Source organism: Rousettus aegyptiacus, unplaced genomic scaffold (genome assembly GCF_014176215.1).
Source record: "Rousettus aegyptiacus isolate mRouAeg1 unplaced genomic scaffold, mRouAeg1.p scaffold_m13_p_8, whole genome shotgun sequence".
Classification (NCBI taxonomy): Eukaryota; Metazoa; Chordata; class Mammalia; order Chiroptera; family Pteropodidae; genus Rousettus; species Rousettus aegyptiacus.
In genome coordinates, this window is record NW_023416311.1 from 74680714 (window position 1) to 74706126 (window position 25413).

At 32.5% G+C, this 25413-nt stretch overlaps 1 protein-coding gene and 1 pseudogene across 8 annotated transcripts in view; one reads left to right on the plus strand and one right to left on the minus strand.

Moving 5' to 3' along the window:
* Positions 1 to 1252: 1252 nt before the first annotated feature.
* On the plus strand, positions 1253 to 1371 carry LOC118607256 (annotated as a pseudogene).
* Positions 1372 to 1687: 316 nt separating this feature from the next.
* Positions 1688 to 25413, minus strand: part of ERBIN (erbb2 interacting protein) — a 96457-nt gene continuing 72731 nt past the window's right edge. Inside the window, exons 18-27 of one of the 8 annotated variants that reach the window (XM_016158134.2) lie at positions 24532 to 24717; positions 20312 to 20426; positions 18476 to 18659; positions 16038 to 17571; positions 11976 to 12119; positions 9270 to 9389; positions 6227 to 6436; positions 5040 to 5132; positions 4479 to 4553; positions 1688 to 3736 (exon numbers count right to left, since the gene is read on the minus strand). In XM_016158134.2, coding sequence (XP_016013620.2) covers positions 3629 to 3736; positions 4479 to 4553; positions 5040 to 5132; positions 6227 to 6436; positions 9270 to 9389; positions 11976 to 12119; positions 16038 to 17571; positions 18476 to 18659; positions 20312 to 20426; positions 24532 to 24717 — 2769 coding nt within the window. In that variant the 3' untranslated portion in view covers positions 1688 to 3628. The remainder of the gene's footprint in view (positions 3737 to 4478; positions 4554 to 5039; positions 5133 to 6226; positions 6437 to 9269; positions 9390 to 11975; positions 12120 to 16037; positions 17572 to 18475; positions 18660 to 20311; positions 20427 to 24531; positions 24718 to 25413) is intronic. The other 7 variants (XM_016158135.2, XM_016158137.2, XM_016158136.2 and 4 more) reach the window with 7 other exon arrangements.

A 25413-nucleotide genomic window follows, 5' to 3' on the forward strand; every position in this document is an offset into this window, starting at 1 on the left:
CAAAGAAATTGGTTAACCTTTTCTGAACTCTTAGAAGAGGAATACTTAAAAGGTTTGAACTGGCTGCAATGTAATCTAAATTACTTTTTAAAAGTACTATTTTTTCCCTTGTACATCATCAATTATATATATTCATTAATACTTTTGATGAAACAAAATTAACTTCACAAGAAATCTATTTAGATTAAACTAAAAAGATAAAAGTAAGGATTTCAACAAAAAGAAAAAAAATACCCTTTCAAATAGATTCGACTGATCACCAATCTTGAAATGAAGTTTCCTACCCAATGGCTTCGTTCAGAAGTGAAAACCCAATAACTTGAACTACACTTCCTCCATCCAGAAATAAAGTTTTCAATAGTCAAAGAAAAGTTATCATTCTTTTGAATTTTATAAAATAAATCCCATAGCTTTTAATAGCATTAGTTTATTACCTATTCACTGTGTTACTTTAAACAATCTAGATATATATGAAATTTGTATTGTTTCATAAATGCTGATTAATAATATTACATAGGTGCTAATGGGGTTTTCTCTTAAGCACAGCCAATTAATGCTTAAAAGTTTAGTTGTTTATGATAATCCTCGTATTTTAAAATTTTTTCAAGTATATGGACATCTTCAAAGAGATCAGAAAAAAATTTACAAAATATGTAGGGAATCTCAGAATTTCATGGGTTTAGATAAACTGATGATTCCTTATTGAATTGGAATAAAACTTTAGTTTATGGAAACAATTCTGTATTAAATAAATTATTCTGAACATATAATTTTTAATGTTTTAAAATTTAAGGGTGGTCAATTTTAAACACTAAAGATAAGACAGATGGGTTTTGATAGTTTGTCTACATAACACTTATTAAAATAGTCTGTAATGGGTGTGGGCCTAGACTACAAATTCTAAACTTTATAAAAACTAAAACTGTCCTCTCTATATCCTTAAAGGATTTAATTACTTTTATTCAAACTGTGAAACTTCATCATTAACAAAACAAAAATTCGAATGAGTTGTTATTCAAATTTAATTTTCTGGGGGTGGGGGGCAAAAAATAAATAAATCAATCTAATTTTCCAGTATTTTAGAAGAATACTTTGGCTAGTAACTTAAGTGCAAATTTTTTTGCTATTAGTTTTTGAAGTTATATCATCTATCACGTTATTCCTCTGGTAACAAACTTTCATACTCAATTTTACGTGTTACAAGAACATTAAAAAAATTTTAATTAACTAGAGTAGGATAAAATACTAGTGAAACTATGGTCATGCCACCCTGAATGTGCCCGATCGCATCTGATCTTGGAAGCTAAGCAGGGTCAGTCCTGGTTAGTACTTGGATGGGAGACCACCTAAGAATACCAGGTGTTGTAGGTATTAAAAAAAAAAAAATACTAGTGCATATGATACTTGTTGTACTTGTAATATTTAAATATAATATGCAGACAAAATAAGTTTAGGTCACTGATAAATCAATTGTTCTTTTTAGCTTATTTCCTTTTCCAAAATTATGGTCTGTATATCTGATTCAAGGTAAAGTACTTGGAAATGTAATAATGATATCTATTTTACATATTCCTATTAAAAGCAGAATATGTCTGTGAAAAATTGAAACCAGTAAAAAACTGAATTTTACAAAGCCAAAACTAATGTTTTAAAGTAAACTATGAATAAAGGGACACCGAGGCTCATCTTAAGCTGTTTGTCATTCTTTTTTTAAGAGATTACAACACACATACAATAAATGAAATTTTATCAAAATACAGCACATTTTTTCTACTATATCCATAAAAATCAATTCCTATGTAAATAGTACTGAAAATCAACTAAAATGGGTTAAAATTTACAAAGAGTTGTTAAAGGGTTTCAATCAATATTATTAAAACTATACAGTACAATAACCAATTGATAACATCTTGAAAGAAGTGCAATATTTAAGTTCACATCTTTTTAAAAGTACTGCCTATTTAATCTGACTAGCAAGAAAGGAATGAGTCTAACTCACTTTTGCAAAAATAATATAGATTACTGTTTTTGCTAGTCCTACAAGTCTTAATTAAAACAAGGTTGAAGAACAAAGGATAACAGATTAAAAGTTCCAAAATTATATTTTTTAGTAATTAAAAATGAATAGCAATAACAATATTGCTCTAATGAAAGGCTCTAGACTAGCCTCGACTAAAAACAGTTATTGGTCTTCTATGGCACTTTTTTCTGGTCCAAATAACCATGCATTAATTCTTATCATTGCATGTTACTCAAATTTTGATTATGTAGACAGAACAAAAACAAAATTAATGCTTTGGATAAACAAAATTAATAAACCTCTACCAAATATTTCTTACATCAATGAGAACAAAGGCAGTTGGTGGTAAAACACTATTAAACTGATACACTTAGAAACCCTTTAAAGACTCTGAAGTGTCGAGTTCACATTTAATGTTATCTGTAGGAAAAGCCCTTTATTTCAACACCTTTACACACTGGTAGGACCCAAGGACCCATCCCTTTGCTCTACAACTCCCCACAGCAATTCTCTATCACTGTGCCAGTTTCACAAACTTGCTTTGGTTTCCTAGCTCCATGCGTACTGTTTCCTTTTACTTTACCAAGGCAATGTGAGGCCAAACAAAATCAAGAGGCTTTCCTAAATCTTCTTACATTTTGTGTTACAGCAACACAATCTTAAAACTGGCCATTTTAGTTTCATTTGCTGCTTAAAATAAAAATTATAAATTAAGATTAAAATGGTGTACTAATTGTAAAACCGATTCCAAGTACCACCATTTGCAAAAAATCAAGGGATTTCCATATCAAGAAAAAGCATGGACATGCATCTACAATAGTTAAAAATTTCTTGTGACTAAAAAATTAAATATTGAATCACCAGTAGCAAATCTATAGTCAATGGCTATGACAAACCAGATCCTGTAGAGCTCATAAAATACAATTCTCGTCTTTTTTATTTCTTTAAAAAGACATTACATTTTTGTTTCATTATTCTATTAATAAAAACACATTAATGAATAGCTGTGTTTTCATTCTTTGCTTCCAGATTTTTATAGAAATTAACTGTTTCAATCTGGCCTTGGAAAGTGAACCCACCAGCACCAACTTCACCTACTCACTCTTCATTCAATTCAATATGCACGTAGCAAAAGCCAACACTTCAAATCTCTTGCCCATGGAAAAAAAGGTTCAGCAGAAAAAAATATCATTTGAATAAAAATAAGGGCTTAAAAGCTCTGAGATAGATAGCTCTGCCATCTGTCTCTGGGATATAATCAAGGCTAACTAGAGCCTTGCACAGAGTTCAGTCATGTGTATGAGATCCAAAAATAAACCTACAATCTATACAAAAACAACATACATTTGTTTTTGTAGCCTTGATTGCTATGCTTTTAAAAACCTAACAAGAAGTTTCATACAATTGAAATTCAACAGTCTTCCCTATATACTGTACAGTGGTTCTTTCCCTCTAGCCACAAGTTCCATTATTTCATTAATGTACAAATTCAACATAATTTTTTGAGTTCTTCTTTATATATAAAAATAGTCAAAATATTAATTTCCCTTGCAAGTAAGTATCTTCCAATAAATCTTGCTGTGTCCCCCCCTTTTTTGTCCACAGTTCTTACGAAGAAATCTCTCGTACAATGATGAGTTCTACTGTGTTCTGGAAAGTTTTTAGCAAGGACACTGCTTGTCCATGTTCAATATTGATAAAACTGTAGCCATTAGCCTAGAAGAAAGAAGAAAAATACTATTAAGAAAAACACTTCATAGTAATTTTTTGTACTGGTGCATTTAAATTTCTGCCAGGTAGTCCATGTATCTGGCAGAAAATAAGAATCGTTTTCACAATTTAAAACAACACTTAGACTCACAAGCCCTACCTCATGTCACTTAAAATCTCTGAAGGTGAAACCCAGGAACCTATAATCTTCCCACATTTTCAGATGATTCCTATGTCGCCGTTGGTGCCAGGAGGCACTTGTCTAAAACAGTGTTTTCAGACATGGTGTTGTGTATGCAGTACTGTGCAACTGAGGTCACCAAGTTGCAAGGGCTGCAGGTCAAGAACACTACACTTCTTATAATTTAAGCCAAACATTTATTAAGGTCTTACTGTACACCAGTGCTTCCATGAATTAACTCTCCTAATTCTCATAACACACAAGAGATTCTTCCATCACCTGTTTAGAGAAGTAAACCTTCCTGAACTTAAACAAAATGCTTAGATATAGCAAATATGTATTAAAAAATATCAGTATGACTTTCCAAAGCACATGGTAGAAATATTTTAAACTATGAAAGCACTAGAGCATAACCAATATGAAATATCACTATTTTTCATCCACAAATAATTAAATATAAACTTCATAAAATGCCTATTTTCAAATCTGGCATTTAATAATTCCTAGAGATAGATGTTTTAAAATAAAAAATAAAGAAAATAATAAAAAAAGATGTATCTTAGTTACCTGAATAATTTTATCACCTGGTTGCAATAATTTTGATGCTGGTCCTTCAGGCTGTACCCTTGTTACAAATATACCCTTTAATAACAACAAAAATGATTATTTAATGGGAAGCAGTATACATAAATAACGGAGTACCAAAGAGCAATTTTTCTTACAATACACAAATATATGAATTGTGACAAGTTTTCTGTCTTTTCTGAAATAACACGAGGACAATCGACCCTCTGTTATTTTTTGCCCCTGATAATTCTGGCGTTACTAAATACAGTGACTTCTGTTACAAGTGATGAAGTTATCTCTACCGATGTACAGAAAAATAATGACAAAATTAAAAATCACTTCACAGTATGAGGCACATATAAAATTTTTGGTTAAATTTGTATTCTTTGAATGTTTAATTTGAACTGATATTTCAAAGCAAAAAATTGAATACAGAGGGAAATCAAAAGGTGATTTGTCTAGATTTACACAAATATGTTAGATTTTTATTTATATAGAAGAGTTATTAAATTAGTGAGTGAAACTTTATGGGTATTTCAAGGATATATAAACAATACTCACATCATCATCGGGTCTGAATGGGTTTCCTCTTCCCCCAACACCTCCTGATATGCTAAATCCAAGTTCTGGATCCTTTTCAATTCTCACTCGAATCTGAGTTAATATGGAAATATATCACTATTACTTTCTCAGAAAAGGCTGCAATATAGTAACTTCCATATTTAAATATTGGTAAATTAAGTTCAAGCAAAAATAACTATGTAAGGATTCATCTAAAATAAGTACTCGGGCAGATGAAGTGAAATTATGACATGGAATATTATGTTAATGAGTTAGTAAGTTAAAGGAACAGCTAGGATTACAAAGAAAGCTCCTAACTTAATCTACTGCTGCCTTATGAGGATAGGCAACTACTTAATGTTGACCCTATATATTTTTTAGGCATCGTGGATTTTAATGACAAAGAACACTGACACAAAACATGTATTTTATTATTACTTTCCATTTGTGAAACATCTAAATTACATAGTATCTCTGTCTATTGGGTGTTTCATAGATATATAAAAGATCCCTGGGTGGTTGTTGAATATTAACCCATTTCCTGAATCTGCTTCGCATATGCTTCAAAGGAGTTGGGATTGATGATCACTTGATAATACTTTTTTAACCAAACTATACAAAAAAAAAATGTAAAAACTATTTTTTTGTTACAAAATGCTCCTTTTCCCAGAGACCAAACCAAAACGAACAAAGCATTTGTTCTCTACCTAAGTTTCTAAAAACATAATTTTATCAATAAACTATCACAATATATGACTACATGATTAATAATTTTCTAAAAGTACTTTGTAAGATTTAATTCTCAAAGCAGTTTGGAGACTATAGTCAAGTTCAAAAGCTGAGTGTCAAATAACAATAGCAAACCATATTATGCCAATTCGAGTTTAATGATCTACTAATTATAATTCTGAAAAGGTCTGATTACCGAAGTATCATCAACTGGTTTTGGAAAAACAACCACCTAAGGAAAAAGAGCATGCCTATAACACCATATCCTATGTCAATTAATAGACAGGGAAGATCACAAAGTTAAACTACAAAGTTTAACACCTCATAAACCAAACCTTTAAACAAAATGGTAAAAACTATGTTAAAATTCTATATGGATTTATTGCTAACGATTAAATAACCTATAAAAAACATTAAAAGTTTAGTCTCATATTTCAAATATTCTTGATTATTCTTACCTCTTGCCTTGCCAGTTCATGGCCTTGTCTAGGAGAACAATGGGGCTGTGTATATGGAGGCTGGTGGGCCACTTTCAGCATCAAGTAATCAATTAGTTGTTCTCTAGAGGGATGCCTTGCCACAGATGCCTGAGGAAGGGGGTGATGTATTTGACTATAATTTGCCTGAGGCCTGAGAGGCTGGCCCATCTGTCCATTACTCAAAGGCATCTAAGAAAAACATGAAGTGTCTTAAAATGACCAATAATAATGTCTTATTGCAAATACTTGGATTTTCTTCTTGGAATATTTCAAAAATACTAAAATTTAACATTCTAAATCACACAATGTCATGCCACTTATTTCTTATAATTTTACACTTTTTTATATATATATATAAAAAGCTATGTTTTAATTCTAAACCTGAGTGCTAGCTGATGGACTCGTTCTTTAAAGCTTTCAAAAGTTAGTCATATCTACATTGAAAATTATTTGCTTTTTCTGTTCAATATAAATGTACCTATCTCATATTAACCAAATGTTAAAATGGTAAACGATACGCCAAAATTGTTAAATTTCAGCCCATTAAAAGGATACCTTTTCCTATACTATATTTATTCTCTCATATATACACAAAAGATGCATTTGCTGATGTTTTTCTTCAGAACGAATGTAACTACTTTTGTGGTAGAATTTTTTTCCTAATCTAACTATACTTTTCTACCTTTAATCCTTCCTTTCTAAAGGTAATAAGCCAATTCGTCTATGTAATAGGAAATTGATTCATTCCTCATGTGTATGTATCAGTTAGCAATTTTTAAACTCTAATTCTATAGGATAGTAAACACGAAAATTCAACCTTGACATTCTATTTTACTTTTCATGAGCTAAATAAAAATCTTGAATTTATTTTGTTGTTGTTGAAGAATTACCCTCATTTCAGTGCCTCTCATTTTTTAGAGAATAATCTGAACTTTAGACTTAAAATCACCTTTGTAGAAATGTGGCTAATAGCTTATTCTGTTAGTGTGAGGAATCTATCTGAAAAATAAGATTGTTTGTATTATAAATATTTGCACATGAAGAGATTTTTGTGTAGAAGAGGAAATAGGTTTGAGCTATTTAAATATTTGAAATATCACTGTTGATTATAAATAAAAAGGTTACCTCATCCACAAGGACATTACAGAAAAACTGTGAGGGAAATAAATGAGCCCCATTTCCCTAAATTTATCCAAAGGCAGAAAAGTTTAGGAAAAATTATGGCAATAGTTTCAGAACTACATACTCTTCTTTGTGAATCTTACTGAAGGATACAAAGAAGTTTTGTTTTTGGTAAAAAAGGTTTTTACTTCCAAAAAAGTTCTTTTTTTCACTGTTATACTTGAGAAATTAGTTAATTCTGAAGTCTGGAAACACACATGACTGTTTTATGACAGAGATATTAGCACAAAGATGTTATTACTCTATGACAAATCTTTTATTATTTACTACTTGATCACTGTAGATCTGAAGCAATTAATCCGTCCAAGAGTACTTAAATGGTTGTACTGTTATTTTACTACTTACACACAACTCTGTAGCTAGCACTTGCTTTTCTCCATGTTTATATCATTCTTTCCTTATGTGTAGATTGAAAACTTTTCTCCTGGGAAGAATTCTCCAGGCTATAATTACTTCTGACTCTTAATCTTAAGAGTCCCTGACACCTAGATACTTGGTCATGCCTGCCATTCTATATCAATGTTATACATACCTTTGAATATATTAAGCTATGATTAGCAGATGGCTCAGGAGAGTAAAAAGCATTTAAAAAAACTGATAATAAAAAGAAAGAAAAAAACAGGTGACAGCTCAATTGAAAGGGAAAAAAAGGAGGTAAAATAGATACGTATAAACTTAAATGTTACATGGCTGGATTTCTACTCCCCAGAACAATGTAGAAGTTTATGTAATACATAACTATGTTTCATAATTTTATCTGGTTATACTAGGAAATGGGATTAGTTGAGAAAGAACTGAAGATAACACTAAAGAAAAGAATTATCTAGCATTGGTGACAGAAAAGTAAACTCTCTAAATGGTTGATGCTTTAATCACAAAAGTAATTAAGAATATAACCAGCATCTAATCTACCATATACAGAACTCTTTCAAGATGATTTCTAATTACATTTAAAGTATCTGAAAATGCCTTCACTAACAGTAAAACATCCTTAAATGAAGAATTTAAGACAGGTTCATCTTTGACTCTCCAAATAGGTTCACTGTCAGGAATGCCAAAAAAGCCCCTGATTCAAGTGATAAAATAAGTGATATTATAGAAATCCAAAAATAACAACAAAATAGTTCTCCAGTATCAGGGAAAAAATCATAGAATAAACTGAGAAATAACAGAGTGCAAACTATTTCTCAATTAGTAAAAAAAATCTTTTTGGGTAAAAAAGATGAAGGGATTAAGAAGTACAAATTGGTAGTTATGAAATAGTTATGGGGATGTAAAATAAGCATTGGGAATATAGTTAATGATATGGTAATAACTATGTATAGTGCTAGATGGGTACTAGACCAACTGGGGTAGGGGATCACTTCGTAAATTATATAAATGTCTAACCACTATGCTGTACACTGGAAACTAATATAAAATAATACTGTCAACTGTAATTGAAAAAACAAAAAGAAAGAGAAAAAGGTGAAGGGGAATAAGAACTTCCAGGTATAAAACAAATGAGTCATGGGGATATGGTATACAGAATAGGCAATATAGTCAATAATATTGAGAGAGTGCTATAGTGTCAGATGATTGCTGGACTTATCATGGTGATCACTTCTTTAGGTATATGAATGTTAAACAACTATGGTGTACACCTGAAACTAATATTGTAAGGTAGCTACATTTTAATAAAAATTGTAACAAAAATAAACAATAAAATCCTTACTAAACAAGGAGAGAAAAGTCATCAAAAAAGTACTTTTGGTGTTAAAGCATTTGTGGTATTTGTAGTTCAAAAGCCAGAGGATAGTAAGCTCACAGATGTCACCTCATTTATGTCCTGAGCACCTACTTTCATCAAGCTGTCTGGAGGACCATCTCTGTGACTAAGTGTAGCTGACGAGTAGCTGTGCTGTCCTGAAATGAATATACCGTCTGGACAAGGATCTCCTGGAAAGGATGTCTGGGGATGCTTCAAATTAGGAAAAAAATAGAAAGTAAACGGATAATGATCTTTAAGATGTGCAACCAAAATGATGATGATTCTTGAGAGGAGATTAGAAAATAGTAGTGCTAGATAACAGAAAGATGAAGAGCCAAATAAAAAATGACCATCAATAACTGCCACCAATCTTACTACCTTTTTAATGAGTGTTAACTTATTGTAGTGATCACTTCACAATACATACATACATCAAATCATCATGATGTACACCCTGAACTAATACAATATTACATGTCAATTATATCTCAATAAAAATAGAAAAAATTAGTACTTTTAACCATCTTCCAACATTAATGGCAAAAGGTTTGTTCTTGTAATGTGTGAAAAGTGTACACAGCTATATACTATTAAGGTATTTCTTTATAACGCTTTTAGGTTTATTTACATTAATACCTATCTTTTAATACTTTGAGCAATAAATTTCGTTATTAACCTAAGTTGAGTCCTAAGTTTTACACTTGATCTTACCCAAAAGGCTGAGAAGTGATGAATGTCCCAAGTTTTAAGAGCAATTAAAATACATTGCTGTTGAACACCACAAAGTTTTTTGTAAAAAAAATTAACTGATGTTCTTTTAACAGCACGGCATCACCCAGGATTTTCTTAATGATGAGTAGTACTAATAAACATACAGTCATATAAAACTGGCTTTAGGTTAATATTATCATATTTATATTAGTCAGCTTCATATTTTCAAAAGCACTGGTTTGATGAAATCTTTTTAAAATTCAAATTCAAATCTTTATATATGAAATAATATCCTTACAGTTTATCGCACAGATAACTTTAGAGAAATAACAGATTCAATATCTCTTTATTTCTGAATATTTCTTATAAGTATGCTTATTCTGGGAAGCAAGATGCCTGTATTTTTCACTTAGCTATATTTTAGAAAACTAAAGGAATTGTGATAAATAGCATTATCGTTACTTTCCAAAAGTATATGGCTAGCAACATACATATGCAAATTAATCATGTTGAAACATAATCTGAAATCTACTTCATTATGATATGCCACATAATATACACAAACTTAAGGGTTTATAATTTCATCTTAGAAGCTACATCTGTAAGTGATCTATTGTGCACAGGTAGTTGCTAGTTCAAACCATGGCATAGCATTTTTAGATGTGGTTTGATCAACTTTTGTGTATACAATTAATACTTTATTTTCCTTCTCCATTTTTGAGCTATGCTTTCAAAATACATAAAAATCAACTTTGCTCATAACTTGAAGTTTAAATTCAAGCCTCGTGTACAACTATGTTTATCTAGTCTTTAAAAGAACAAGTATATTATATATGGAAAAGTGAAATATAACAGAATTAAAGGCTCTAAATTTAAAACTGACGAGCAAAAAACATTACTGGGTAAGATCTTGGAAAGGACAATTATTCCAGATCACAATAAAGATTACTCCTAGGTTAAATAAAAGCCCCTGGTCTTTACTTTGTGGCTTCAGTTGGAATAAGTCTTAGAAATGTAGGGTTTCACAGCCATCACCCTTCTCTCTCCCCATTTCAAACTGATAAGTTACAAAACAATTGCTGCCACTTTAACATAACATAGAAACCAAGTGGTGGCCACCGACAGAAGACAGAAGGGAGAGAAAGATGGGTGATGCACAGCCAGAACAAAGCAAATCCTACCCTAGAACACAAGAGGACAAAGCCAAGAGTGTATTACAAAGTGTGTGTGTGTGTGTGTGTGTGTGTGTGTGTGTGTGTGTGTGTGTGTGGCAGGGAGGGGGAGGGGCGGAGGAGAGCATAGATGCTCAGGAAAAAGCAAAGGACCCAGAAGTAAGCAGGGTCAATATGGAAACAAAATGGGAAGGGATAAAATACGGCCATAAGGGAAGAAAGGTCTTTTCAGGATGGAGGGGCAAGGAAATCAGAGGGCATGCCACCACCTCAGGTTGTCATGAAAAACCTCAAAACAGCCATGCCAGAATTGTTCTGTTCTTTCTCCTCTGCTTATTCTTATCCCCTACCCTCAACTTTCATTAAAAGAATAAACCCTTCTTCTTCACCATCAATGAAAACGTGGGTAATAAAGAATTTGGGTTTTGCCTTTTCACTGGTACTTACTACAGTTTCTCAAGTATCACATTTAATCATATTCAGTGAATTATGATTAAACTTAGTTCCACTTAGTTCTTGGTGCTTTTTATTTGCTAACAATCATAAAACTGCAAATTACTTTTCCCCACAACTCCTCTGTGGATTATATATGACACAGTCTTAACATCTTGAGTTTAGGGAGAGCAAGCTAATTTTAAGAAAAAGCACTGAGAATAATTTTTTAAAAAACCTCTTAGGTATTCTTATTGCTCACCCCTTTTTACATAAAAAGTTGACTACATCCTTAATTATGATCACAGAAACTTAAATCAGCTTTGCAGAAAGTTTTAGCACTAAGCCATGGAAGAACTGGGAGGTAATCAAGATACCTAACCCACAATAAAAGTTTATTTTCTACAAATGTTTAAACATTGAAATGTGGGGTTTACTTCTCTTCTACGTACTAAAGTACTGGTCTACAACAGGTACTCACTCGAAAAATGTGCCCACCAGAACCTCTTCCGTCTGCAACACTCAAGGCAAGACTGCCTTGGCTGCCATGCAGATCCCTAGAGCTGCCATAGTGAAAGTTGCTTACAGCAGTAAAATTGGAATTAAAGGACCTTGACAGCATGCTCTGAATAAAGAGGGGATAGATTTAACAGAGATTAGTGTAGCATGCAAAATTCACAAGACATGTTATGCACATAGATGTATTTACAACCCCAATACTACACAGAAATATCAGGCAACATGGAATTTTCAGTGCCCCTGAAAGAAATCGGCACTATTTAACATATATTTACATGACAACATAGACAAAGACACACAAATTACATGTAATCCAACCATCACATTTAAACACCAAAGGAGAAATTATAAAAATTTAGATGCTTTCATGCTATTATTTCCTTTACTCCTGACATATAACTTATTAGAAGTTCGTTAGAAAATAGGAATTAATGTCATACCCAGATGTACCTGCACACATACATAGTTAGTTACACATGGAACACAAACTAACTCTCCTATAAAGATAAATTTTACCATCAGTTATTTCTAAGTCAAAATAGATTTCTAGTCTTTCATTTTATAAAAATTGCATTATTATTAAATAAATGTAGAATTTAAACATACGTAACATAGCACAAAATATACCAGGCTCTTGGCCATAGCAATGTCTAAAAATAATTATCTTCCACATTTAGAAAAATCTCTTACATCAGGTAAAAGTATAATATAAAAACACAGCGTTTTAGGATATAACATTTAAAAGGCTCCCACTGCTCTAGAATTACCAAGATTAAAAAAACAAACTAGAAAATACACGTGTAAAAACTTTTCCATTCAAATAAATAGATATTAAAGATTATTTTACTTTAGGAATTAGTAGTGGCCTTTGCTGCTTGAGCCTGAAGAACCACTGATGGAACCTTGCCAAACACTAAGTTTATATGAATGCCTAATCACTAATCCCAGAGCTGCTGGAAAAATGTACCTCAGTAAATACAATGCCTGATTCTCATTATTCTTGCTTGTTTATTCCCAGAGTTGTTAACTGCTGTTCTTTCATGTGGTTGCTTTTTAGTCATGTCCCTGAATACTGAGGGTCTGATGGTCAAACTGAGAGAAACCACACTGAGCATGGCTTGTTAATAAGAAATACAGAAATGCCATAACGAACATTTCTATGTTACTCTTATGGAATATATACCTTCTCTAGATTATGAAGTTGATGCTGAATACCAAGAAACATTAATATGACATTCCAGAATGAATGGATCTAAAAAATTATAATGTACACTTTTAGTTATTTCACAGGTCCTAAAGTAATGATTAAAGAAAAAGTCAAACTTAATAGGCTAGGCCAGTACTTTTCCAAATCATTCCATGAAAGGTAAAGATCTGGCAGAAGCAATTCATAGGTTCCATAAACGTGATTAGAATGTAAAAATAAAAAAATTATACACATAGTTACATACACACATTTTGTTTTAATGTACTGTTGACCTAAAGGGACAGACTGTCCCTGTTTAAGGATATACAGATCAAGAACAAAGCCTTTTCTGTCATCTTTAAACATATATTAGATTTTTGTAAATATTTCACTGACTAAGAAGCTGAAGCTCAGAATAGGTCTGGTTTTTAATTCAGGGTTGTGCCTAGGCATCCATATAAAACTGTGCCCCATCACAACACATCAACACATTGTGCAGAGTTCAATTATGCGCTGGACATATGTCCTGCACACTGTTGTTCATTACATGCTAATAATTGTACAACAGCACGTAAGCATGGAAATTATGTTGTTAATCATATTCTGGTTGAGCGCTTCTTATTTGAGTTTTTTAAATAATATCAGCAAATGCTGACATTAGTAATAATTCAACTTTGAAATAAAAAATTTTATTTATTTTCAATACTGTTGATATTTTATTTGTAAATGTCTTGAGATTTTTGAGGTGAGATCTATTCTATATGGTTGGGTTCCAGGTAGCTGGTTGCAGGGGTGAGAAGGAATGTTACTACTACAAGGTTTTAAAACCAAGTAAAGGCCAATAACTTACCTATTTCTGTATTGTTATTAAACTCTCAGCTGGGCAAAGTAACAACTTTTGATTTGGGGACTTACCTCCAGAAGTAGGAAAGGCATAGTGAAATTGCCTGAATAAAGTTTTCAAACGTCCACTATGCCATCAGAATTTTGTTTGGGGAGGAAAGAGGAGTTGCAGAGAAGCAAATATAGATCTTCCATCACACTCTACCGTTGTTAACCAATGCTTTCAAGTTTGGAGTCTAAATCATGTTGCCTTGTGTCCTCATAAGGCTTTTCTTGGTGTTATTAAACTTATTCTCACCTCTAAATTACCAGTGGGCTAACTGAGAAACTAATGTCATTTACACTTCAAGCAACTGTATGACAAATTTCTAAATATAAAAAGCAGAGAGGCACAAATGAACAATGAGGTGGCTGCTACTTGCCTCCTATTTGCTGAAGTCCAGGCATATCTCTGTCAGACAGGATAAGTAATGAGAGAACAGCCATCTGAGATGTCAACTAATAAAATAATGTAATATAATATAGTATATATAGTATAATATAGTAAATAAACTCATGTCTTCCTCCAAAGCTCCTGTTCCTCCTCTATGTCCAAGAATAGTTAATGGCATTCCCAGCAATCAGTTATTCAAGGCACTAATCTCAAACTTAATCCCTTTCCTTCAATACCTGATTAAAGGAATAATCCAATCCAAAGTAAACTCATAAAGTCTATTTCAGAATTGGCTCTTGCATTCATTCTTTTGTCTCGATTCTATTGATATATTTCTCATTTATTTTCTGGATCACTTAGCCTCATAAGTCAATCAACTTAACTATAGCCTCTTCCTCCTCAAATCCAATTCCACATTATCATCAGAAGTTTATTTATAAAATAGCTATATTACTCCTGTGATTAAGAATTTCTAGATTTCTTTAAAAAAAGAAAGTACACAAGTTCAAAAAAGCCTCAACAGTATGTACAAAGTTATAGCTCAAACAAATAGATGTAAATGAAGTTTCCCAATACCTACAGATGATGGCTCAGCTCTTTAAAGCTGAGAGGACAGCGCCGTATAGAACTAACAGTTATAGGCAGAGGTTCAACATGAACTGACATAAGGTATTAGTTATATTTTAGGTATTTTTTTCTGAAAAATTTGACTTAAGAAATTGTTTTGAGGTTGTATATGTTCGGCTACTTTTAAAGAGGTAAAGTAATTCTTAGGTAAAATCCGTTAAAGAATATGCTATATATATATATATATATACACACACACACAAGCCACAGAACTATGGCACTGATATATTGGCTTTACAGGATATTTAAAAATTTTTAACTCCTTTCAAAAAACAAACAAAAGCTACTTTGCCAACAATTTCCAAACTACAGTAGAGCCACAGGCCCGAGTTCAGATAGGTCAGTAATGCAGTTCGGAAAAGAGTAAATGCCATGCCAGAAGCAATCAGTGTCAGTGACAGTGTTAGTTATATAACTGGGGAGTGGGGTGGGATGAGGGGAATCTTAGATAAAATATTTACATTTATAGTACATTTCTTGTTTTTTTTTTTCTGTTAACTATATAAAGATTGCTTATTTTTGTACACATATTTACATAATTGACAATTATTAATAGATGACGATAGGTAAGAAAATGCTACACTGAGGTAAACATGTGTATGTGTGTGTGTGTATGTATTATTTACAGTATGTGTGACACAATCCAAAAGAGGTATACATATAAATATAGAATATGAATGTAAGCCCATTAGAAAACAGTGGGGAATAAGAGAAGGGAAAGTAGCTTACACTACCATCAACTGTTTTCAGTCTGGCTAAGTCTGAACTTGGAACTCTATTCTCAGTACCAAAAAAACCCTCCTAGAATGTAAGTATATTTTCAATAATTCAGAGTGCTTTGTTTTACCTTTTTTAAAAAGCAAAGAATGTTAACTATTTTAAAGGAAAAGTAGTAAATTCACAAAGAGGAGAATGAAAAATTCATGTTTAATTACCTTTTCTAACTTTTTGGCCTCAATGTGTCGTAGTACTTGTTCTCGCCAGTCATGAGGAACTTTACTTTTTCCCGAAGGATCTAATAAAGAATGCTCAGAACCAACCCTTGCATTTGGTCTTTTTGAAGGACTAGTCCGTGAATAATTGAAATCACTAACTGACATAGTTCTCTCTGGTATTTCACTAACCGAAGGTCGAGCACTCTGAGGCCTAGATGCATTTGGACCATCGATGCTGTATGTTCGTGCTGAAAGAGGTCTCTGTGATCCTGACATCACTGGAGGAGTTCTTCCAACTGAGTGTAACTCCCTGTATGATAAATAATCTCCTTCGGGAACGTGCACACGCCTGGTGGGGCCTGGCTCACCAAGATTTACAGAGGTGGTGGATGACACACTGCTTTGTCGCTGAACTGTATTTCGAGTTGCTCCAGGAACAAGACGGTCATTTGGTGAGATGGCCCACATTTCCCCGTGTCTTCCTGGGCCAAGTCTCGGATGTACATAGTATCCAGTACTAGCTCGAACGTTGTTATGGTTAGAGAAATTCATGTTGGCAGAATGTTTAATATAACTGTGATTTTCTGTGCTTTCTGATCTAGGAAGGCGCTGAGGAGGAAAACTGACATGATCTATTTGAGGATTTTGTTTGGAGTGCCACAAAGTGTCCTTGACTGAAGCACTGTTACTATACTGGACATTATATTGCGGAGGACCATATATTTGAGGCATAGATTGTGGGCCACTTATTGTGGGTCCTCTTATATTTGGCTCTTCAGGATTATGATTTGAATCAAATTTGAAAACTGCCTTTGTACCTGATATTAAATCAGAAGATGAAGAAGAAGCAGTAAATACCTGCAGTGGTTGATCATATAAAAGTGTAGCAGACTTACTTCTGACTATATTTTTCCCATCAATAGTAGATGTGACTTTAACTGATGCACTTGGCTGCTGGGGTCCATTATCACTAATAATATCATAGATTTTTAACCCTCCCATCTCCATATTAGTTATGCTATGAGATTTCACAACAGATCCAATTGGCCCACTTCTCTGAGGGGAGAGATCTTCAGTGCTTTTGGAAATACCCATATCAACCGAAGAATCAGTGTCAAGTGGTTCAGTCCTCGTAGGAGACTGTGGAGTTGCCTCAGAATGTCCATTTACCTTATTTATACATTCCAGATTAGGATCCTTGTTTCTATTTTTCAAGTGCTCAGCTTCTCCTTCAGCATTAATGCTTAAAAATCCTGTTCCAAGCACTATATCCTGTGTCTTTGATCTTTCTGCTCTCTCTGGTTGAAACGTATCATTAGTTACAAGTTTATTAAGATTCATATTGATATGGTCTAATTTGTGAGATTCATCAGATGTGGCTGTTGAGTCACCTTTCTCAATAAGAACCAATCGCTCTTCAATGTTCAAATCATATTCGGGTAAGTTAAAATCTTGAATCTTGAATTTTTCCTCTGTTGAATGGTTTAAAATATCTCCATTTTGTAAAAGGCTGTTAAAATTTTCATCTTCTTGCCTAAAACAAAGATAATTTTATCATAAACTTCACAAAGCCCAGTTTTCTTAGTAAGAGAAACATTAATAACTATATAATGTGTATGTATACAAAGTTAAAATACTTGATGAGAATTACAGATGAAAGGCATTTATTATCAACCATGTAATTTAAAAATACTATTATAATAGTCGAATAATATAGATTTAAATTAGAGACAAAACATACTAATTAAAATTTATAGATAATCGATATTAATTTTCATCATAAACCATTTAGTCAAAATATAGTTTAACAGAGCTAAAAAATTTTAACTCAAAAAATAATTACTTATATCATCTAATAAGCTTTGGGATCAGTAACAACCCAAATCTTTCTATCAAGAACTCTAGCTGATAGATTAATATAAAGGTAAAATGGTATACTCTTACTTTGATAACCAAATTTCTTGAAAGCCCAAATAATAAATTTGTTTTAAACTTTAGCTAAAAATCAGCCTGTAGGAATTCAGTCTTGTTTCAGAGAGTTTGACCTACAAATTTAAATCTAATGCAAAGATAAAGCACTAATCAAAAGTATTTGAATGTATCCTTTGATTACATCTCCCCAAAATAATTTTGTATTTTTAACCCTAAAAATAGCCCCCTTCAACTTACTCCAGTCTGTAATACCTAGAATTATAAAACTGTTCAATCTTGAACGAAGAGTAGAATATATTTTAAATCTTTTCTTCCCCACTTAAAATATTAATCTAAAATGAAAATGTACAAAAGTTAGTCATAAAATAAGGGAGAAACTACATGCTACCTGAACCATTTCTATAAAATTTGTGAAATCTTTATGTTTTATGCTTTAGTCATATATATTTATTTGCCTTAATATCTCTATTGTACAAATAAATCATTTTGTTGAGACGTTCACAAACCTGATTTTTGAATTAATACCGATATGAGTTTGTTTCACTGGAGAGCAGAGTGAGGTATCTTGACTACTATCGGTATTAAGAGAAACTGAATCAGACATCCGAGATGGAGAAGAACAATTGCTGTTATTCTGATTGCTATTGTGTGTAACTTCATCTGATAAAGAATCTGTATCCTTTGTATCATCTGAAAACAAAAATACTTAAGCTGTTGATAAAGTCACCAAGAACTGTATGAAATATATTACAGTGATGACAAATGACATTTATATTGTCCTGGTTCAATGTATAAGGTAAAGAATTACATGGATAAGAAGATAACCAGAGGCACCTCTGAAAATTCAGTCCTAATACACACATAAATTGAAGAATTTAAAAATAGTGATACCTTTAGTATTTAAAAAAATATAACCAATGTTAGTTAGGGTCGTCCAGAATTTGATTTAATTTTAACTACTGACAGGATGATCCACAGTGTTCTCTAAAGCTATCGATTAGTTTAAGTGTATGTGCTTTTCCATTCATTTATAATTTTAAAAAGTCATAACAATAACAAATATAGAGTATAGTTCACGGCCTTGGTAAACTTATCTGGGGAGGAAATTGTTTTCTACATGTATGGAATTGTTTTCATCTAGGAATCGTATATAAATTTCAAAGAACTGTATATAAATAGTGAACTCAATATACAAGATATTTTGTGTGTAACAATTATATAAGCAGAAGACAATATTCATATTCCGTTATAGGCTAGTATAAAAAAGTAGTATTTAAAAGCAGTGATCAAAAAAATAGTAATGTAACATCTTTACAATGCTAAAGGATGTTTTTAACTAATTCTAGCCTAATCATAGAAATAGTATATATAGGCACAGTTCATAGGAGAATACATGAATTAAGGATATTTTTGTGGTTCCAACATCTCAGTTCAAGTAGTCTGAACTGCATTAACAATTAAAAACAGTAGTATATGGGGCTCTTAACTTCAACTTTAAGATATCGGGGTCTTGGATCATAAATTTTAAAAATAGTGTTAAACTATATAGCACTTAAATTCTTTCCTAGATACATTCCTCTTCTTCCATCTTGGTATTATGGAACAATTGTGACGATTAGATAATAACATGTAAAATATTTAACATATAACAAGCAGCAACTAATAAGTACTCAACAAACATTACCATTACACAAGCTATTTGAGGGCAACCTTGATAGTAAGTTTCATTAATGCCATAAAGGCAAAGGTTGGATAAATATTTGGTGGAGATGGTGTAGAGATGTTCAGGTACTGGGTAGGATGGAGTGACGGAAGGATAAAAGAAATGATAGATAATCTCCAAGATTCCTTTCATTTCATATGTTCATGAAAGAATGTCTGGAAAGGGAGGTGGTTCAAAAATAAGTTCAGGGAGAGAGAAAATAACAAGCATCTACTGTAAGTAAGGTACCATGTTAGATCTGAGCACACTGAATAATTTAGTATATATGATATTCACAAAATCCTTCATTAGCCTCTTTTTATGTCAAATTAGGTATATACACATGGATAAAATTAGGCAGAGCTCAAGAATCATAAAACCAATAAGTGGTGGAAATGATATCATAATCAAGGCTTGTCTGCCTTTGTTATAAAGTCCATGCCCTTGTAAGCAGACCTGCATGAGGGACAAGAACAGGTCTATCAAGAGAAGAAATAGGCCTTTTAAAAAGGCATGTTTTAAAAATTGTTGCTATGAAGTGTTTTAAATAATATAATGACATTTAATGAAATTTATTCAAAAAAATTACAAATTTTATTCAGTGCATTTCTATTCTTAGCACCTTCCTTAAACAGCTAACCTTTCTTGTTATTACTAAGTGCTACCACTTTTGGCTGGTTAATAGATGTTTCAATTAATGGCGGTCGCATCTCTGCCATTTTCATTTCTTCATCAGAAGAAAGTTCTTCGGATTCCTAATTTAAAGAAAAAAAGAGTGAAAATATTTATAAAAATAGATTTTGGTTTCTTTAAATGAATAACTATTAAGTCATAAGAACATCAAATAGAACAGAATGTTTAGAACATGTCTGAAACCTTTTTATGGTAACATGTAGTGACTAAAAGTAGTATATGATTCATTTAAAAATTTTTGAGGTAATAGCAATAAAACTATGGTAGTTATTAACAATATTCCAAAGCACTTATGGGATTAATTTTCTGCAGTAGACCTTAATTCAAGTGTACCAATGATTACTTGTGCCTGGTACTATTTTCAAGTACCAGAGAAATGAAATAAAAGAAAATAATCCCTACCATTGAAAAACTCAGTTTGCTCCAATAAAAAGTCTTCCTAATCCTCAAATTTATTGCCTCAAGGATCAATAGATTGCGAGGAATCAGAAGTGAGGTAATTCTTCTTCTGCTAAAATGAATTAATGGCAATTTTTGCCCAATAGAAAGATAGATTTTTATATTATTCTCCATAAATTTTTCTCAAATATTTGGCAATTATCCCAAGTTACCTACCATCGAAAGCTATTCCATAGGGGGGGGGAAAAGACCAATTAATGTAAAAAATTTAATATTGTATACAAAATCAGATCTTCTGCAGGTTAAATTATTCCCAGTTAATATAAATGAAAATAAAAAAAGGTTTTAAAAAGGTGTTCTTTTAAAAGCACTAAGACATTTTGATACTCATAAGTGCCATATTAAATATATAGACTGGAGTCAGCAAGCTTTCAGTGAAAAGGCCAGATAGTAAATATTTTACACTTAGAGGGCCATGCAATGATCTCTGTTTCAATTACTCAACTCTGCTGTTGTGCACAAAAGTAGTTAGAGACAAGATGTAGAAAAATGACCAGGGCTATGTGCCAGTAAAACTGAATTTTATCTAATTTTTCACATCATGAAATATTCTTTTGATTTTTATTCAAATAAAGCTGTTCTTAGCTTGCAAGCCACACAAAAACAGGCAGTGGGCAGATTTGGGCCACAGGCCATAGTTTGCCAACCCTATTCAAGACTGTACTACAGTGGAAAAAGCTGGACTGATAATTGTAGAATAGAAAAGGAATGTAAATTCTTAGTCTTGAACTGTGAGTTAAGAGGGGAATGACATTCTGAGTAGAATAAAGCATGTAAACAAAAGGTATGGCAAGTCAGCTCCAAGCAGCTGGAGCTCAGGATAAGAGGCAGGAGACAGAAAAGGTAGGCTGGATTGGATGCTAAAAGATTATGCTAAGTATGAACTCAATGAAGTGTGTGTTGAGTATGACTGGAAGGTGCCAAGCCAGAAACTCACAAGGTCAGACCATCTTTTAAAATGAAGAATGTACAGGAAGAGAAAGAGACTGGTAGGAAGGAATCTAGCTAGCACATCAGTCCTGAAGAAAAAAGACCACATTTGTCCTTAGGCAATGGCACTGATAGCCAGTAAAGACAAAAATAAATTTTGGAATTAACGGGACTTAACGACAATGAATGTAATGAGGAAGTGCAAATGGTATGTCCTAATCTTTGATATCTGCAGCACTTAAACTGCTGACCAGACTTTCTCCTTCATGAAATTACATTATACCTGGGCTTCTGGGAACTGCAGTCTCCTAAATCTCCTCCCACCTTTCTTTCTCCTTTGCTCACATCACTTAATATTCTTGCGGTTAGTTCATATTTTTTTCCTTTCTTACTCTTCCTTGGATATGCATTTTCTTCAATGATTATGTTTAATATAGACGGTTTTCCAATTTATAATCTATCTTTGATTTCTCATGAGCTAAAGATCCACATTCCCAACTACCTACTGAATATGTCTATCTGATGGTCTTGCCATTTCTTCAAATTTGACATCTCTAAAAACAAACTTGTCTTTACAAGGCTGTTTTCTTAACACTTCTATTTCTGTTAATGGCATCATCATCCTATTTGGGCAGTTACATGACTGATTCCTCTTCTCCATTCCTTATAGGCAGAAGTATTCACATATTATTTCTGTAATCTTGCAACTAACTCCTAGTCTGCATTTTCTACTACCATTATTCAAAAGCCCTCAAACTTGGAGAATTCAGTATCTGCTGCCAGATAGCTCTCTCACAAGTAAAGCCTTCAGTGGTTCCCCAAAGACTACAGAACAATAAGTACAAACTTCTTAGAATGGCTTTCAGGGCCTCAATAATCAGGATCCAGTCTATTCTACTAATTCTATTTCACACTATCATATTTTGTCAGATGGAACATGCTCTTTCCTACATTTCTGAACACCATTCTCTTGCTCTTGTTAGTCGCTCTTGTTAATCCTTCCATACTTCATTCAGTTCTAGTTCTGGTGACTGAAATATTTCAAAATACAGGTTAAATGCCTCCTTCATCTTAAACCGTCACCCCTGGATCATCATAGCCAGAAAATATCTCTTTACTAAATTTCTGTAGCCCTTAATATTTTCATTAGTACTTTTCTTACACATTTGGCACAGTCTAACTTTAATTATATTCTATGTATTCATTTACCCATTCTGCCACTATAGCTCCAAACACAGCCCTTATACACAAAAATTATACTAAATGAGTAATAAGGTCACTGGGACAAATCTAATAACCCTTTTACAGACTGTTATACTAGGTTCAATGCATATAATAGTATACTGAATGATGTGATCCAATTAGGACATTCAAAAGCCACATGAGTTTTATACTAGCTCATAGGATAACCGTAAAGACAGATGATGTGCTTTGAACATATTTACATATTCAGGAATAAAGATGTTGTTATAAATCTGGAATATCAGTTTTTATATACTAGTGATCTCCAATAGAAGTTTCTGTAATGATGGATGTGATCTATGTGGTTCAACATGGTAGACACTAACTAGCCAAATGTGGCTACCGAGCAATGGAAACATGGTAAGTGCAACTGAGAAGTTCGATTTTTAATTTTATTTACTTAACTTAAATAGTCACTTGTAGCTAGTGGATAAGAGTATACAATGAAGCTATAAATCAAAAATACTTCGAAATTTCATTTTTCAGAGTTACAGCTTTACCATTTTCCATTACTTCCAGTAGCGGATAAGGGAAATGTAAAATGGTGCGACCACTTTTGCAAAATTGTTTTGCAGCTTGTCGAACAGTTAAACATATAACTATCATATGATTCAGCAATTCTTCTCCTAGCTATATACCCAAAAGAAAAAACATATTCACACAAATATTTATGTCAGCCTTATTCATTATAGCCAAAATGTGAAAGTACCTGAAATGTCCATTATTTATCATTACAATGGAATACTGTTCAGACATAAAAAATGAATGAAATATTGATACACATTACAATATAGATAATCTTGAAGATATTATGGTAAGCAAAAGAAAATAGTCACAAAGACCACACACACTATATGATTATACAAAATGCCAAGAATAGCCAAATCTATAGAGGCTGATAAAGTAGATTCCTAGCTGTCTAGGACTCAGGGGGATAGAGAGGTTGTCAGGTGATGGCTAAGAAGAACGGACTTTCTTTTTGGGGTAATAAAAATGTTCTATACATGACTGTGGTGAAAGCTGCACATCTTTTAGAATACTAAGGGCCACTGTGTGGTACCCTTTATTTAAATGAGTGAATTTATGTAAGTTATACACCTCAATAAAGTTGTTTAAAAATATATATAGCTTTCATTGATCCATGAGAAGAAACTAAAAAAAGTCCCAGACATTCAAAAGAAAAATACGTCTCTATCAATGATAAATGCTTACTAAATCAAGTAACAAAGTATACCTATGACAATCTTTTCATTTTTAAGTTACAGAAATAAAGCAATCGCCATTATGTATTTTGCAGAAGTAGAGTAGAATTGCTATAATCTAACTTACATAGTAAACACTGGAGTACAACAGGTAAAATAAGTTTAAAGTGATAAATGAGTGATATCACAGTAAATATGAAATTTCTCAATGGTAAATGTATTAGCATGTTTTCTACTGTCAATATTAGATCTCTCCTATATTCAGTTGGCAATGATGAAATACGAAATTCTTATCCATTGTTATGGTTGTTCCAGAATAATCATAAAGCCATACCTCAAAAACATCATCATGATTAACAACATGCTTCAAGTTCTCAGAGGCTTTCATATTTGCAGTCACTGGCAGATTCCCAGGACTGATCTCAGCTTCAGGTTCACTGGTCTTCTGTATAGAGTTTCCTAACATATACTTTTCTTTTTCATCAGCTTTGCTTCTTACTGGAGTAGTACTTTCTGAAGTCTACATAAAAGAGAAGATAAAGAATTCGTATTTCTTAGGCTTTATACCTATTCTTGTATTAAAGTTCATAAAAATTTAAAAGTAATTTAACATCTTCCTATTCTGGATAAATCAATGAAACTTTAAACATGGAAATCTGTAGCATTCAGATGAAATGCTCATTTTGGGAACAGGTGGTCCCCAAAGGTCTGTGAGCCACATCCAACTTTACAATTTAGCTGAGTTTACATTTCATCTTAGAAAGGTGCAAAACTCATGTTCATAAGTAAGTCACTTAGCTCATCGTGCTCAAGGAACCCAGGATGGTTAGACTGTTTTCTGCTTATTGTGGAATGTACAAAAACTCTAGTGACATGATAAAACTTCTGTTTCTGTGATACTATGTGGGAAGAAAAGTCCATTAAAGGAACACATAATTTAAGAGTTTATGTAGGTTTCTGAAAGATCCCAAATAAATGCCTATGGCCTGTCATAGCAATTAAATTTACAATTAGAATTGGGTAGAGTAAACTGATATTACCAGGGGGGAAAAAGTATTCTTATAACAATTAATTTTCAAAGGCTACACTGACACTCCTACCCACCTGGACAGTCTGGACAGTCTGCAACTATTATAGCAATCAGAGAGTTCACTTATTACAGCTGTTAGTTCAGGCAGCTGAGAACACCACTCTAAATTTGAGAGTACATTTAGTA